Genomic DNA, 12,640 nt, shown 5'->3' on the forward strand with positions numbered 1-12,640 from the left:
TGGGGTTTCTTATTATTCTGCATCAGACACGCCGCTGATAAGGTGTTTCCTATCTGTATCTCTCTTTATTTCATGCCTTTTTGATGCCCTTCACTCTCCGCCACCTTTTTTCTCGTTCTCTGCCCTTACATTCCACCTGTGTGACACTCCTTCGGGGGTGATCGGTAATGTTAATATGGGTCATTTACCTTATTATACCCTTTTTCATGTCCTCGATGAGGCTCAATCCTCAATCAATTGGCTTACCATTGTGTTTATTTCCTCCTTCCTGAGAATCTTCGGCGTTATCTCAAACTATCAGGCGTTGATTCAACTGCTAGTGCTACATGAATATGAATATGTGTCTTTCCTATTTCTGTTTCCCATACACGGTCGATAGAGGGGGTTTGTCTTTCGCCGCGGAATGGGCGACTTATTTTCATGGGGCCGAGACTGATGTATTTATCCTCTCGACCATGTTTCTTTCTGTTTTCTATTCCCTTTCTGTACTTACGTGTATTAACGCTTTTGACCTGGGGCTGTGGGACAGTTGATCTTCCTTCCCCGCTGTCTATGCTACTTGTCCGTATTCGGGGATCAACATCTGACAAGATCAGCACCTCAATCTTTCATATGCTGCCTATATACTATCTCCATGTGTTATTTCTCGTCCTCTCCTCTTTCCGCTCCTTCAAGTTAGCTTCAAATTGACAAAGATACATTGCTACGGTCTCAATGCAGTTCTCAATATAATAATTGGCTATGTAATTTGCACATGTGGTGGGTATTGTCTGGGCTCTTCCACATTTGCATGTTGGATGTATTCAACCTTTGTCTACCTTTTTATTGAAACGCTTTTTTCAAATGTCAATTTCCAGGGGATAAAAAGTCAGACTGAGTTTCATTTGCGGGACAAAAATTGAAAAAAAAAAAAAAAAAAAAAGAAACGTCCCCGGGAAGGCTCGAACTTCCAACCTCCTGATTAACAGTCAGACGCGCTAGCCAATTGCGCCACGGAGACTTATTTGATGTAAGAGGCAAATTACTTTCGCTACATCAAGCCAAAATGTTCTTCCAAGGAAATCATCAAGGCTGATTGTCACAATCATCTCTAATGGCTATAAAACAACTCACGTGCCATATAATGACATCTGGAGGTATTTCAATATTGAAATACCCCTCCCAATCTAATGTATATTGATATCTGTATGCATTCAAGTAAGCCTTGGAATATATTTTTTCCAATTAGTGGAAACAATTTTTTGAAGTGTGTGGTACAATATATATTGAACTCTACAACTACGGTCTAGCACCAATTACATACAACAGCGTGATAGAAGAAGATATATTCCACATTAATTACATGACGTTGGTCAGAAAACACAACATCTAGACATTTGGAACGATTTATATAGTGTATATGTGCACGGAGTAAGGTAATTCATAAATATCCCAGGAAATCTGTCATGACCTCGGGAGGCTTTTTCATCGCCGGAGGGTAACCAGATTCGGGAATGGTTTATGTGGCCCGACATCAACCAAGAGGAGCTACTGGGAGCCAATAATCTTCGTCAGCTGCCATAATCCTGAGGTCGTCATCACACAGCACAGTTTGCCGCTGCCGACAAGAATGCCATGCATATCGGCCTGTTCAAGGAGGCAATCGTGCCTGCTTCGCTGCATGGATACATCATGATCATGAACGGTGTGACTGAGGATACTGGAGACTATGGTAAAGTCATATATTTCGAGGAACATCTTGACGCCTAGAAATGGGCGGAGGAAAAGAGAGCGTTTACTCCAGGAGAAAGTCTCTCGATATTGGAAGCACAGGACCGACTTTTGGGCTTTCTGATCCAGTGCTGCCACGACCTTTTTCAAGATATCCCCATACTCGACCGGACTGGTGAACTTTACCCTGTTTTACCGGAGCCACAGTTCGTGCCTAAGCGTGGGATTGGCGGCTTCGAATCACTGAGTGTGATGGCTGCCGAAGTGCCTCCCTACCCACTGCGATTTTGGTTTCATGGAATCCTTGCTCTCCGTGAGGATATCTGCTGCAGAGACTAACTGGTCAGCAGTCTCATTTCCGTTTATATTAGTATGGCGTAATTTTCATGTAAGGTAACGTTGCCATGTGTGTTCATTGCGTCTTCGCATCTGTGACAGGCCCACTATGATGTCGCTGAGGCAGAATATGGAAGAGGGAGAAAAGCAGGAGATACTGGAAAAGTCGGGAATCAGGTTAGGAGACGAAATTTTCAAGAAGTCATCGTATTTGAGATCTCGTAACTGTACACCTTCTCATCAATTTCGTCCCGTAGCTTTTAGTCTGTCATACCTCGGGTTGACGACCCCAAACCTTGCGCCCGTGAAGAGATCAAGTCAGCAAAAGCCCCTACCGCTATCACTTTTCCATTCTCGGTAGACTGACGCAAATTGATAAGTATGATACGGATTTCGCAATTCAGCCCTCAACTCAGCCACGTAGACCAATACCTCCTGCCTCGACCATGGTTTCGGATCCCCAAAATTGATTAATAGATACATACACCAGCCCTCCAACCCAGTCATCCATTGGTGGTAGTTGATGCGTCCAGCCTCTTTCAGAAGTGGATCTCTTGGCCATGCCCCGTTAGGCCATTTTCAGACCCTCTCATGGATATCCGCGAACCCGGCTTTATCGATTGCTGCCCGCATCGTATTTAGCGTATCGCCTGGACGACCGAATTTTAACGTAGCGCTGAGAAGGTTTGGACCGAAGGTTCTGAGAAAACTATCTTCTGGAAGCTGTCATCATCGCAGCGGACAACAGCGTCGCCTTCGAGTTGCTCGATCCAGCAGCCGCCTGGGATGAGGTTTCTTTCAAATCTTGGGTTAGTTCATAAAAAAGGAATTTCGGGTTCAGAGTTGGATGATTCATTCATGACATTGCTCATAGACGGTGTCCCATTCTTGCGGTGAAAAGGATGCCACCATGTTGCTGAGATGGATCAAATCAAAGGGTTCACGCCACGTCCGTTCTTCAAGGATATTGTCCACCTCTAGAATACAATTTGGTGGCACCCATATTATTGGTGGTGGATAGAGATCCACGCCGCGTACGGTTGCTGGTCCATATCAGATATCAACGTCGAGGTAGAAAAAGTAGACCGATGCTAAGCTTGGGGAAACATATCAGCAGTGTCGCTAAATAACATCTTTAATAAAAACCATTCGAAGTTGGGAGAACGGAGACTATGTTACATGGACCAATTCCATTGTCCTGTGCCGATGTCAAGAATGTGCTAGGTAAAATGATGGTCAATATGAAGAGAAGAGACTTCGTTGTACTGGAAAAAGTGATAGGTACCTTGGGTGACTTTGTAGGTGCACTGAACAATGCATTCGGTGTCTCCGAGTCTAGAACAAGCACCAGTTAATGACTACAAGGATTAAATAAACCCTGAAGAATTGATGCAATTTTGAACTAACCATGCTTCCAAGCTCTCAAATTTTGCTCATCAGATGGACACCAAGAAAGATCAGTATAGATGTTAAAAATGACTACAAAGGGAAGAATACCAATATCGAGCCATTCCTCTGGTTATTTGGTAGCAGATATAATCAATTAATCTTTGATATATAGCTGAACTAAGAGAATGTCATACCGTCGTCCATTTTCCATCACCCCCTCATAGATTGAGGATGAAATAGTCACCCTAAACAAGTATCACAGTCACTAAGTACCCATCTCAATCTCTGATTCAAGTATAAGGATGTACGAGTCTATATCGTGAGACCCATGTAGAGCCCCAAGCATATGAACGTCTGGATCCTGCCATAAATATCAACAAAAGTCACCCGAATAACTCAAATGGGAATTTTTACAATTGCGATTGTCGGCGGAACCGTTTCCTCGGGCATGTTATCAAAGTAATTTAATATAAAAAATAGGAAGACAAAGAAAATTGATAACGAAGAAATTGCCACGTAAGAATCTGTGAGACAGTTGACAACGGAAGGAACAGAAACTGCCCCTCAATTCTTCACGGGAATCCCCACAGTTATCATTTCCAGCTGACCGCTGGCACTTCCAGGTTTTAAGTGCATGAGAAGATGCAACTCTAATATTGTTTGGTCATTCTACCATGACTACCCCGACAATCAACCTAATACAATAAAAACAGATCTCGGTAGTCATGCAACAACGGCGTCGTGTTCGGTAAATTAAAAAAAGACAAAAAGAAACGTCCCCGGGAAGGCTCGAACTTCCAACCTCCTGATTAACAGTCAGACGCGCTAGCCAATTGCGCCACGGAGACTTCTTATTGGAGGAAAACCAATTATTATACAGTATATCGCTGCCTTTCTCTTCTTTGGAATCTTATACAATTTAAAATATGATCCTCGAACATCATTTCCACATACCAAGAAGCTACATTCAAATTATAAATATCTATATAAATCCTATCCAAGCCACCTAATAATATTGTCCTACCATATTATTAACAAGATTATCCCTTATACTTCTACTTAGTAATATAATTAGTAACATTATATATCTCAACTTCAAACTCCTCATTATCCAAGACCGCTTCAAATTTTCTTTCCAAAAGTGTTTTTATAGTTTATTATGCCCAAGATTGGCTGACTATACAAGCAAGTCTCCGTGGCGCAATTGGCTAGCGCGTCTGACTGTTAATCAGGAGGTTGGAAGTTCGAGCCTTCCCGGGGACGTTTCTTTTTGTCTTTTTGATTTTTTTCCGGCTACAACTCGATGCCGATTTTTTTTGGGGGGTATTTGAAATAGGTCAGAATTTATCAAACATCAGTTGGGCAACCCTTGGAAATGGATCCCTTGGAAGTGAATACACAAAGATTACCAGATAGCTATCGCTGTATAAAAACTACCTGGAATACCCCTACGCAGACGAGCTCTGGTCCTATTTCTTGGCTTTCCCCCTTCTAGATTAGTGCTCAACACTTTTTGCTACAGGATAGAATTGAACATGGTCTTGAGCGGCATGATCCGATCAGTGATCCATTTCATAGGCGACCAGGTCTGCTCAATGAGAATCACGTCAACTGAACAGTCTGATCCGAGCGGCCCGATCTGCCCACTGAGTCTGAGATGAACCTAGGGATGAGTGGTCTGAGTATCTACCAAATGGGCTATTAATACGTTTAACCTGTTTTAACCTGTCACTGTATATCAATAAATAGCATTCTAAGAAAGCCCTTCATCGTCTTATTACAAAGTAGGAGTAAGTACTGAAAGGAGTGCTAACTCGGTCTAGCAGCCAAGTAAGTATAGTCTAGCATAAGTGACTATCAAAACAGTGATGGTGGTCGGAAAGTATATTCTATAGCAGTATGATGATGGCCCGACTATCAAAAATCACTGATTCGATACCCTGGTAACCCGACCCGAATAGCTATCTTCAGCCTTGAGATCAGCACCCTTCTCAAGCAGCACTTTCACTGCTGTCTTATATCCCTTTCCTGCAGCCCATGAGAGTGGTGTCCGACCCGACCTATCTTTGACCTTAAGATCAGCACCCTTATCAAGCAACAATTTCGCCACTGCTTCATGCCCGTTTCCTGCAGCCCATGAGAGTGATGTCCGACCTGAAAACCTTTCTTTGGCCTCAAGATCAGCACCCTTCTCAAGCAGCAATTCCACCACTGCCTTATGCCCATTTTCTGCAGCCCATGAGAGTGATGTCCGGCCTGAAGACCAATCTTTAGCCTCAAGATATGCACCCTTCTCAAGCAGCACTTTCACCACTGCCCCATGCCCGTTTTCTGCAGCCCATAAAAGTGGGGTCCGACCCGAAGACCAATCCTTGGCCTTAAGATCAGCACCCTTCTCAAGCAGCACTTTCACCACTGTCTTATATCCCTTTTCTGCAGCCCAGAAGAGTGGCGTCCGGCCCGACATATCTTTGGCCTCAAGATCAGCACCCTTCTCAAGCAGCACTTTCACCACTGCCTCATGTCCTTTTTCTGCAGCCCATGAAAGTGGTGCCCGACCAGACCTATCTTTAACCTCAATATCAGCACCTTTATCAAGCAGTACTTTCACCACTACCTCATGTCCGTTTTCTGCAGCCCATAAAAGTGGTGTCCGACCCGACCTATCTTTGACCTCAAGATCGGCACCCTTCTCAAGCAGCACTTTCACCACTTCCCCGTGCCCGTTTTCTGCAGCCCATAAAAGTGGTATCAGATCCAAATAACTATCTTTAGCCTCAAAATCAGCACCCTTCTTCAGCAGCACTGTCACCACTGCCTTGTGCCCATTTTCTGCAGCCCATAAGAGTGGTGTCCGACCCGACCTATCTTTAGCCTCTAGATCGGCACCTTTCTCAAACAGTAATTTCACCACTGCCTCATGTCCGTTTTCTGCAGCCCATGAGAGTGGTGTCCGACCTGACCTTCTATCTTTAGCCTCAAGATCAGCACCCTTCTCAAGCAGCATTTTCACCACTGCCCCGTGTCCGTTTTCTGCAGCCCGTGAGAGTGGTGTCCGACCTGAAGACCAATCTTTGGCCTGAGGATCAGCACCTTCCTCAAGCAGCACTTTCACTACTGCCATATGCCCGCTTTCTGCAGCCCATGAAAGTGGTACTCGACCCGAATAGCTATCTTCAGCCTCAGAATCAGCACCCTTCTCAAGCAGCACTTTCACTACTGCCTCATACCCAATTCCTGCAGCCCATGAGAGTGGTGTCCGACCGTCTTTGTCCACAAGGTTGAGATCCGGAGATTTTATAGGAATTAAGCTAACAATCGCCTCATATCCGTGTTTTACCGCCCAAAGTAGTAAACTCTGAGTATCAAGATCTTTATGAGCCGCATTGGCACCCTTTTCGAGCAGCAACTTTATTATCGATTCGTGCCCCCCTTTTATGGCCCACAATAGAGGTGTTCGACCATCCACATCTTGTGAGTCTAACTCGGCTCCCTTCGCAGTTAGAAGTTTCACTATCGCATCGTGCCCATTTCGTGCAGCCCGTGAGAGAGGTGTCTGGTGGAGAGAAGCGTCCTTGACCTCAATGTCTGCTTGATTCTCTATAAGAAGAGAAGCGACCTTCTCATGTCCGTTACTCACAGCCAGCCAGAGTGGTGTGAATTGAGATTTGGATCGAGCGTTCACTTCCATCTTCTTTGTACTCAATAGTAATTGGCAGATTTCGATATGACCCGCGCTTGCTGCATGATGCAAAGCAGTATGTTGTTCCAGATCTGGCGCATTAACGTTGCAGAAATCTAGAAGAATCTCAATTATGGCCTTACTTCCAAGTTTTGCCGCAACGTGAAGCGCAGGAAGGCTTTCACCGACTAGCGGAAGATTACAAACACGTTGTAAGTCCTTCCGCGCAGCCTGTGCAATTGACAGAAGAGGCTCATGTTGCTCCGTCACCGCCCATCCGAGGAGACCGTGGAGATGGGAGGATGCCGAACGGCCGCCAGGGACCCAAGGGTGGAAATTCCAAGTTTCATTGAAACACATTGCGAGCCGTTCGAACTTCTCCCAGTTTACTGATGTAGGAAGTATTTTCTTGGTTTGCAAGGCCCAATTTGCAACGGCGTAGTCGAGGAACTTGTACTGTTTCCGATCTGGCGCGGATGATGTGCGTATTCCACGGAATGGCACGGAAGCAGAAAACCTCTGATCGCGGGGCTCCGGGAAGAAATATTTGGTGAAGAATTCAGGGAGGATTTTTGGCGCAAACAAAATGGGTGGTGGAACAGTAAATATAGCTTTTTCGTTCCTTCGCAGTTGAAGACAGAAGTCCGAGAAAGAAAGATAAGCAACACAAAACTCTCCGCACTCTAGAACGCCCTGTGCTGTGGTTGGATACCCTTGAATGTCGATTCTTTCTCGACTTTTCTCGAGATATTGTTTTACTGAGGAATGTGCAAAGCGCACACGGTTGTCAGTGGAATCCACGACAACAAGGTTTGCACAGCATCCGATAACAAATTCTTTCCCTGGGATCTTCTTGGCATTCCAAGTAATGTCTCCCTGGTCAAAGGCGGTTGCCTCTCGCAATTCTTCGATATGAAGCGGGATGGTCGCAAAGCTAACCCATTTGAGTACCTTGAGAACACGGTTATCCTTGTGATCAATTCTCTCAATACAACGGCTATATGTGTCTTCCAGACCCTTTGGTAGTGCAGCTAAAGCAGACCGTATTTCTGCATCTGTGTGGCATGTGTCCCAAAGAATCTCTAATTGGAGATACACCCATAGAAACCTAGATCAGTTAGAATGAAACTTTCATAGAGGATTTGAGGATTGGGGCTAGCATACATCTCCGATGACTCTATCAGAAGCCTCCGCGGAATTTCTTCAGACAGCAGAGAATCATCCGTAATTTTTCGGCACATGGTCTTATCAGCGATGCTTGATTCGGTGTACGTTTCTATGTCCTGCATAACATTGCCCGATGTCGAGATCCGATAAATCCCAGGCATGAACGTATCGATGTTTATATACCCTGGAACTTGGTCCCTGCTCAATACCAGTATTCGTGATCCTTGCTGGGACCTGGAGTCAAAGAATAGCGACCTAAAGACGCTCAAAAGGGATTTGGCCTGTTTCCTGTCCAGAGCATCAATTCCATCAACGACGTAAATCGTATCCGAGGCGTAGGGGAACAAAAGGGTGAAAATATCTTTCAGGTCGTCAAGGTCTGGCTTCACCCTCTTGTCTCCAAAGTACTTCCTGATCTCCCTTGCGACATCTCCCGGATAGGGTCTGTGCAGCAATGCACAGAGTTGTTTTATGAAACTGGAGAGAATGGACGACGCGTCGAGGGTTGCATGATGATCATTCTCGCAATAGAAAAAGACGGTGGGAGAGCCGAGATCATATTTCGCTGCGTCAATTATTGCGGTTCTATTGATGGTCAGATGATAACAAGGAAGAGCACTTGTGGACGAACGCTATCATTGTTTTACCTGAGCCAACTAATAAATAATCATGCGTTAATATTATTTTCAAGGCATATGGAAAGTAGGCTTACTCTTTCCTGAGCACCACAAACTGGAAACTTTCTTCTTGGTAAACCATGCCTGGAAATCCGGGTGATCAAGGAACCAGTGCGTGGTTCCAGCGAGTCGTTTTCGACTAAGCCTTTGATGTATTCTCTCGTGATCATAACTTGAAATACGCTTGAGGAGCCCCTCCAATTCCTGGCCGTCTACATTTCGTCAGTTGGCACCTCTCAAAGACTTGCCGCACTAACCATTTAGAGCTATTTCACGGTTGGAAAACTTCATCTCGGGTAGTGGCTGTTCCCTGTAGTACGACACTAGGGTTTTATTAGATGAACATGACTCATGCATGCCTTGCAAAAACAACATACCGTCGGTAATTAATCCCAATGGCAAAGTGCTCACTATTTGGCTTGCATAGACTACGGAGAGAAGCTCTTTGCCATAAGCCGCTGCCGTTGCTGCTGCGTAGTCTTGCCACTGCTTATTTTTATGCGAGTCGGAATAGTCGCAGATCCCGCGAATAACAAGACATGGGAAGTTGTCCATCAAGCCAGCCGCCTCCATTTCAAAGCAAAGGATGCCAAGATCTCGGGTCAAATTATCCCTGGTGCGGCCATGCTTTATCACTTGATTGCCAGAGGCAATCAGACCGTAATGGATAACCGGATCATGGCTAGCTCGAGCAGGTCGTCTTATGAGTCTCCTTGTATCGCAGTCGTTACAAGTACTTTCTGGGTCTGGATCAGGGTGGTCGTATTCAGAATCAAACAATAGATCCTGATATTCTCCGCGATATGTGAACCTCTCTCTCATCCTAGAATTCCTAGCGACCGCCTCGGAAAGAAGAGTAGGAATTCTGCTTGGCTTCGATGCATGCTCTGTTTGTAGTCTCGAGATCGCTGTTAAGAGCACTGTTGGGGGTTTATTTAATATGCCAGTGCGTTCAAAGCGGCCACCAGTCACTGTTTTCCCATAATCGTACTGTATGACTCCTCCTAAGTCCCTTGTTGGCTTGCTAACCACCACATCACCCAGCCGAATATCAGCCTTTCTACTTGGAGCCCCCCTCCGATACCTACCATAAGGCAGAATCGTATCGATTTGAAAGTGGACTGCATATGTGTAGCCACTGTTGTGGCGGAGATTGTTCCATAAACTCCCAATGGGAGGCACGCAATGGCCACATTATGACCACCTATCCGGCCTAAGATGTACGCGTTATCATCCTTTGGCCTCGCCGGTAAGTCATGATGTCGCTCGTCCAGCATAGCCGCAGCTGCAGCCATCTCCAAGGGAAGAGCACAGATCCAGGCGACCGTATAGTCTTGATGGCGAAAATGTCCCGCTGCGGACGTCATTCCTGTTGTCTTTTCTCGTGCGTAAATTCTAATATTATGGTAACAAGAGTGGCCAGTTCTAGAAAACTATATCTCACTAATGATGACCATGTGAAAGGAAACAGTTCAGCCCACAAGAATCAGAGTTGGAGGCTATGCAAGTCAGCCTCGCCCTTCAGCAATGGTACCCCGCTCCCCGTGATCTGCATGTGAGTCGTTCGGCGCCTCAACTCGAGCGTCGATCAAGTCGATATATCTTGAGATGAGGGCATTACTTTAAATTGCAAACACATAAGGCTCGTATGAGTTTCAGGGAATTTTACATCGCCATCTCCGGGTATCAACATCAACATCAACACCCATACTACTAGGGGGCGTGTATTTTTGCAGCATATTATTGGTCAGTTTGCTCGAACAAGTTGGGTTTTTCCTTTTTCTCGCTTTACATTGGTCAGCTTGCGGAGCGTGTGTTTTTTGATTGGCTCATATTATTGGATCCCGGACTGACCAGTTGCCTGTTGTATGTTGAATTTCAGTGATAACCTTTGTCACCACCATATAATTTATTAAGTTTAATAGAGTAAGGGGACAGCTCGAGCTCCTTTGTAATCTATGGAGATTCATAGAATGTATCGCGACCGAACAGTGGACCCGTGGACTATTGTGTACAGTGTACATAATCTGCACACGATATGGTGCATAGATCTATAGGAAAATTTAAGTTTCCAGCACTGCGATCCGTTGGCATTGTAACCTTATTCGGACATTTGAATTCTAAAAGGTAAAAAACTCGACTACATACAGCCTCACTGCTCACCTGGTCAGGTTCACAGTATCTACCAGTTGACCTAACAACAATTGAACATTTTGAAGATCGAAAAAAATTTTCCCGACATATTTGAAATAAAACCAAGCTATCTATACATAAATATCACTCCACCCATAGACCTACACATACATAGGATTCCAGAAACCCATTTTAAACATCAGTAACCAAAGGCGTCGTCACCGGGGTCGCGCTAGACGGGCAAACACAAGCGGTAACGGACGAAAGAGGAGGTACCGTGCAATGAGCACTAGCAGTCCAAGCAACCGACGAGGTAGTAGACGTAGCTTTAGCATCCCTCTCGGCACGCACAAGCACAGGAATAACCGCACCAGTATTCAAGCTGAAAGTGCGGTGTCCGACAACTCTCAGGATAGAAGAGATCTCACCAGAGTGCGAAGTAATAGAGACGAAGGAATCCTTCTTGCTAGATGCGGAGGTGAAGAAGACTTCGTCAAGTACAGTCGCGCTGCGTACGTCCTGCGCAGCACTCGTTTCGGCCGTGACGCCGTTCCAGAGCTCGTCTTCTTCGCTGAAACCCTGCTCGATGGGCCATTCGGGGAAGAGGTTGTGGATGTAGCTGCGCGGGTGGCGGTGATCGCAGGTGTGGATGCTGATTCCTTCGCGGAAGAGTTCTTTGATGAGGGGGTTGAATTTGGCGCTGCCCTTGGGGAGGTTGAGCCCGGAGAAGGTGTAGTGGGCTGTTTGGAGGGTGCGGGTAAGGGGGCTGACGAAGTAGTTGTCTGGGGTGTGGATGCGCTGTTCGTCGATTTCCTTTTGCCAGAAGTCGTGGGCGACTAGGGCTTGGGAAACACCTGCAGTAGTGAGTTCGGCGTCGAACCAGGTTGCGGTGTCGTTGCCGTCCAACTCGGCCCAGTAGCACTGAATTTATTGTTAGGGCTGGTTATCCAGTGGGATAGATCGTGCCTTGTAGGGAGACAGGAGACTTACGTTCCAGGCTGCGTCGCCGTAGTAATCCTGGGCAGCGTTGTGCCAACCCTCACCGTGGCGACCCAGGAAGAGCACCTTGTACTCCACATCGCTTGAGGACTCATCATTCAACTTCTCTACCTGGTTGTAGAAGCGCTCCCACTGGGTGAGAGACTCAGAGTGCTTAAGCTCACGGTCGGTGGGATAAGTACGGTTGAGAAGACCGAAGTTCACGGCAGTCTATAGATCGAACATTAGGTCAATTAAATCCTAGCCACGCAAAGACGAATATGAGATGGGGGCATATACGTAATCAAATGTTGAGGCATCGGTCGAGGACTCATCCTGCAAGAAATAGCCTGTCACTGTTGTGTAGGAAATTGTTGATGCTTGCGCCGAAGCGGCAAGGCCCAACAGGACCGGAGAGAGGGCCAGGAGCTTCATTTGGGTATAGTAGAGGAGAAATTGTGTCTAAAATCGAAAAGATCGACATTCTCTGACCTTTTATATCCGAGGAATGTCAACGGGTTAAACATTCTTCTTGCCATGTGCCCATGTGCCCATGTGCCCATGTGCC

General features: G+C 45.9%; 3 protein-coding genes across 3 annotated transcripts; all 3 read right to left on the minus strand.

Annotated features, from left to right (window-relative positions):
* Positions 1-2,659: 2,659 nt before the first annotated feature.
* On the minus strand, positions 2,660-3,639 carry N7520_000582 (uncharacterized protein; the record flags this gene model as incomplete). Its single annotated transcript, XM_057134517.1, is given in 7 exon segments — positions 2,660-2,746; positions 2,757-2,827; positions 2,910-3,089; positions 3,226-3,301; positions 3,332-3,381; positions 3,454-3,561; positions 3,630-3,639. 7 exon segments carry the CDS (start codon positions 3,637-3,639, stop codon positions 2,660-2,662), a joined length of 582 nt encoding a protein of 193 aa, XP_057000453.1.
* Positions 3,640-5,359: 1,720 nt separating this feature from the next.
* N7520_000583 (ankyrin repeat domain-containing protein) lies at positions 5,360-9,534 on the minus strand (the record flags this gene model as incomplete). The annotated part of the gene is made up of 6 exons (XM_057134518.1): positions 5,360-8,225; positions 8,282-8,869; positions 8,916-8,940; positions 8,997-9,173; positions 9,219-9,284; positions 9,339-9,534. The coding sequence occupies 6 exons, from the start codon at positions 9,532-9,534 to the stop codon at positions 5,360-5,362; spliced, it is 3,918 nt and encodes a 1,305-aa protein (XP_057000454.1).
* A 1,752-nt stretch (positions 9,535-11,286) lies between these two features.
* On the minus strand, positions 11,287-12,507 carry N7520_000584 (phosphoglycerate mutase family protein; the record flags this gene model as incomplete). Its single annotated transcript, XM_057134519.1, has 3 exons — positions 11,287-12,015; positions 12,085-12,303; positions 12,373-12,507. 3 exons carry the CDS (start codon positions 12,505-12,507, stop codon positions 11,287-11,289), a joined length of 1,083 nt encoding a protein of 360 aa, XP_057000455.1.
* Between the last annotated feature and the right edge of the window lie 133 nt (positions 12,508-12,640).

This window comes from Penicillium odoratum, assembly GCF_028828045.1.
Source record: "Penicillium odoratum strain IBT 22623 chromosome Unknown utg000001l_segment0_segment0, whole genome shotgun sequence".
Classification (NCBI taxonomy): Eukaryota; Fungi; Ascomycota; class Eurotiomycetes; order Eurotiales; family Aspergillaceae; genus Penicillium; species Penicillium odoratum.